This window comes from Salvelinus sp. IW2-2015, unplaced genomic scaffold (genome assembly GCF_002910315.2).
Source record: "Salvelinus sp. IW2-2015 unplaced genomic scaffold, ASM291031v2 Un_scaffold11138, whole genome shotgun sequence".
Taxonomy (NCBI): Eukaryota; Metazoa; Chordata; class Actinopteri; order Salmoniformes; family Salmonidae; genus Salvelinus; species Salvelinus sp. IW2-2015.
The window spans coordinates 1-3,852 of NW_019952395.1; the positions used below are offsets into that span (position 1 = coordinate 1).

The 3,852-nt window shown below is 44.5% G+C and overlaps 1 protein-coding gene across 1 annotated transcript; it reads right to left on the bottom strand.

The window, feature by feature from the left end:
• Positions 1-206: 206 nt before the first annotated feature.
• Positions 207-3,829, bottom strand: LOC112080037 (glycerol-3-phosphate dehydrogenase, mitochondrial-like; the record flags this gene model as incomplete). Its single annotated transcript, XM_024145824.1, has 2 exons — positions 3,639-3,829; positions 207-341 (listed from the first exon to the last, which is right to left on the bottom strand). Coding segments are annotated over exons 1-2 (319 nt in total), but the record flags the coding sequence as incomplete, so codon positions are not given.
• Positions 3,830-3,852: the final 23 nt, after the last annotated feature.

Sequence of the window (3,852 nt, forward strand, 5' to 3'; positions counted from 1 at the left end):
AATAGACGTGTGCTAATATGGTGTTATTAACACACTATCTGTAATAGACTTGTGCTAATATGGTGTTATTACCACACTACCTGTAATAGACTTGTTAGTGCTGCAATTCAAGTATAGGCCTATATTATCTCACACAGAGTAAGTTACATGTACAGCATGATTAGCATTGATAAAATGCAGTGAAACATTTGACTGTACAGACTAACCAGCGATGGTGACCAGCCCGCTGTCACTGATGTGGACAATATGATTCCTGCAGATTGACTGAGTGTCCTTGGAGTTGGGGTTTGTGACCAGCGGACGAATACCACTCCAGGCTGCCAAAACATCTCCTCTCCTCACTGCACAGGACAAAGAGTCCAGACAGAGTGAGACCACACACACACACACACGCTAGGCTACACAAAGCAGGAGACACACAGCTATGAGAGTGATGGACAGCTAGTGGAATCCTTGCAAGCCTAAATAACACCTCCCTCCTCTACTGCTAGAAAATAAACGAGTTCCAACTCATACACCAAAACAGCCGCTCTCTCTTCATATCGCGGTGACATATAAAGAATTAAATATTAATATGCTGTTGTGTATCGATTGAAAAAATAGCTGCCACTATAATGGGCTGGTTGATATTTCTGAATAAAACAATGACAAACTCGTTATCAAAGGGCATTTTTTAAACATTTATGACAGCTGAGTAGCTCTGGGGCTGAAGGCCTCACGTGGGCAGTAAAAGGGGAGCAGATAGAGACAAAGCTAATTTGTACGGCTGTGCAAAGTGAAAGCTATGCATGATAAACAACATCTCTGGTTGCAACCCAAATGGAATCCTGTTCCCTATTTAGTGCACTACTTTCGACCAGGTTCCATAGGGCTCTGGTCAAAACTAGTGCACAATATAGGGGAATAGGGAAACAGCCCGCTCGGTCTCCAACTCTGGCTGCATTCAAGAGTTCACCGGCTCAGTCTGATTGACTTCAACTTTGTGGGTATACTTTCTAGTCCAGTATGGTGTCCATATTAGGACAGCCTCAGAAGTCTTGCTGAGATTGATTCATACCTAAAAACCATTCAACTCACACTGAAAACATATACATTTACCCGTCCTCAAAAAATATGGCAGTGAACAAAGGACATATTCTTCCACGCAGAAATGTGGGTTGTCTGGGATGTGAAGGATACAATATGAAAAAGAGTGCCATTTTTGGATTATAAGAGACAATATGAGTTGAACTGACGGGTCCTTTGTTGGGATGACTCATTAGCAGGGAATGGAGGCCGTGTGGAAACATTCCGCCATGCAGAGAGAGGTGCGTTCCAAATGGAAACCTATTCCCTGTATAGTGCACAACTTTTGACCAGAGCCCAATGGGCCCAAGTCCAAAGTAGAGCACTATATAGGGAATAGGGTGCCATTTGGGACATAACGGAGTCCAGTCCGTACTGCAGTAGAAGAACAAAGCAGGCCCAGTGCTTCAGCTGCAGCAACAGCAGGCCAGGGGTGTGCTACTGGTACGGTCCTGTTACAGTCAGACCTGGGTTCAAAACTATGTTAAATCTTTTAAACACTATTAGCAATTGATTTAGCCTGCTTGGAGTGCCAGATGGGCGGTATTTGCAGTTTTATGACTATTCTATTGGTTCCATTGTGCCAGGCAAGCTCAATCAAGTCCAGCTGAAGTATTTGAAATTATTTCAAATAGTAATTGAACCCAGGTCTGGTTCCAGTAGGGATCTGGAACTGTCTGCTGGGTGTCACTCAGAGGTTGGTGTGACTGTGAGAAGCCATGGAGACCACTTCCTTACGGGAAGGACTGGAGGAAGGACTGAGGAGACACTGCCTGTCTACTCCAGGCCACTATGTCTCCTCTGAGGTGTCACCGCCGCATAATGTGACAAATCCCCCCCGGAAAGATCCTCCTCTTCTCCTTTCCTCTGCCGTTCAGAATTACTGGAGACTCCACGTCTGGAGCCCCAGCACGTCCACAGGCAAGGACGGAGAGATGAGACGGAGGAGAAAAGTCCGTTCCCTCATGGCCTCCGGCTCCATCACTTCACACTTGTGTGTTTTTTTTGTTCTCAGGCCGTAGGGTCTTCTGCTCCGACTATGACCACAGGACTTGGGGAGACAGGGTCTCGCCCAGACATACGCCACATGTCAGCCTGGCGGGCCGTCCAGAGCACAGAGCATGCTGGCTGCAGCATGGAGCCGCCCGGACGCTGGTCTGAGACCTGAGCCGCAGAGCCACCATAACACATAGTCCTCCTCCATACGCTCCATACAGACAGAGCTACTGTACTGTACAGGTGCCACCTCTCTACTGTCTCGAGGTCTTGGTAGAAGGAAAGCTGGGCAGCTAATGAGTAGGAAATGTGCAAAAACTTTTTGGGGTAAATCTTATGCTGGATATAGATAGATGGAAAATAATGATGGAGAATGCAGTGCTTTGGCATTACTGTGCCATTAGATTGGCTGGCCAGGAGAGGATGTGGATGTAGACTAGAATCAAGCTAATCAATCAAATAATCTCGACAACCCCTTGTGCACTGAAAACAATTAGACCACTTCTCCAAAATCAATAGCACTGCATTCTGTTTAGATACCCAACGGTCCTTCATTTAATAAAGTCTCCCTGGGTTTTGATAAACCAGTCAATCGGCAAGGCCATCAGAGGCCCTAAATCGGAAAAACATATACAAAATACATAATAAGGGCTCCAGGAAGGTCTCATAAAAATCGCAAATCGAAAACAATATAATTTAATGTGGTATTGGTTATTTTTCACTTATTCATAACAAACCTCCCATGTGGAGATACAGTGAGTAGAAAACAGATAATCTATTTTGTCCTAAGTGTTTAGGGAAACAACAGGCAGCAATGCATTATAGTTGAAGGAAACAAAATAACTATGGAGGAAATTAAATAGGGCTTCACAAAGTTCCTATAAGAAATCCTCAGAGTGTTGTTGGTTGATGTCTCCTGTTTCTCGACTGCAGGTCCCATACATAATTAAAGCAGGAATTTGTATCTGTCTGCACTCTGTGGCCGCCTGATGAATTAATATCTGGTGGAAGTCCTACACTGTGCTACACTGCCATCACATTAGCCCATTTATATCAGTCAGCTGCTTGCTCCATCAGCTATTTGTAAATCTAGAGAGGGAAAAAAAATACTGTGAGATTGTCGGACGTGTATTTATTATCATAAATGTCTGTTATGAATTAGGTATGATTGTAACGTCATTATAGTGCCGTAAGTGTAAAAGTATAGCACACTAGTGATTCATGGCTTGTGAAGGAAATACAGTATGTGTTGACATTGCTACCTTTATACCTTTACCATCATGGCCTTCCTTTCCATCACCCTATGGAAGATTGACTTGAAAAACGATGCTGTATAGAATACAACCATTTCACTGATAGATCATTTTTATAAAACGATCCAGACTTCTGAAATTACTGGATATTCCAGTTATTATAAAGATCTAACTGGCTAATTGAGTTATTGTATAGATAACGCATATTGCATTATCAAAAGTTTGTAAAGAAATGTCAATTCATGATTACACTAGAGATCTTCTACTCCTGCACTGTGTATCCCTCTGAGAAACCATAAGCAGGTCATTGCAGGTCATAGTCACCTTCGACATCGGGGCTGAGGTAGTTGCGGACCTCCGTGAGGATGAAGTTGATGTCCTCCTCCATGGGGATGGGGTGCGGTGTGATCTCCGTGGGCGTGTCCGTGGTCCCGGCGATGGTCATCTTCTCCCAGGGCAGGAAGAAGATGACGCGTCCATCGCTGGTGGCTGGGTCCAGGAGACCCATGTTGTCTGGACTGAAGGTAGGGGGCAGGGG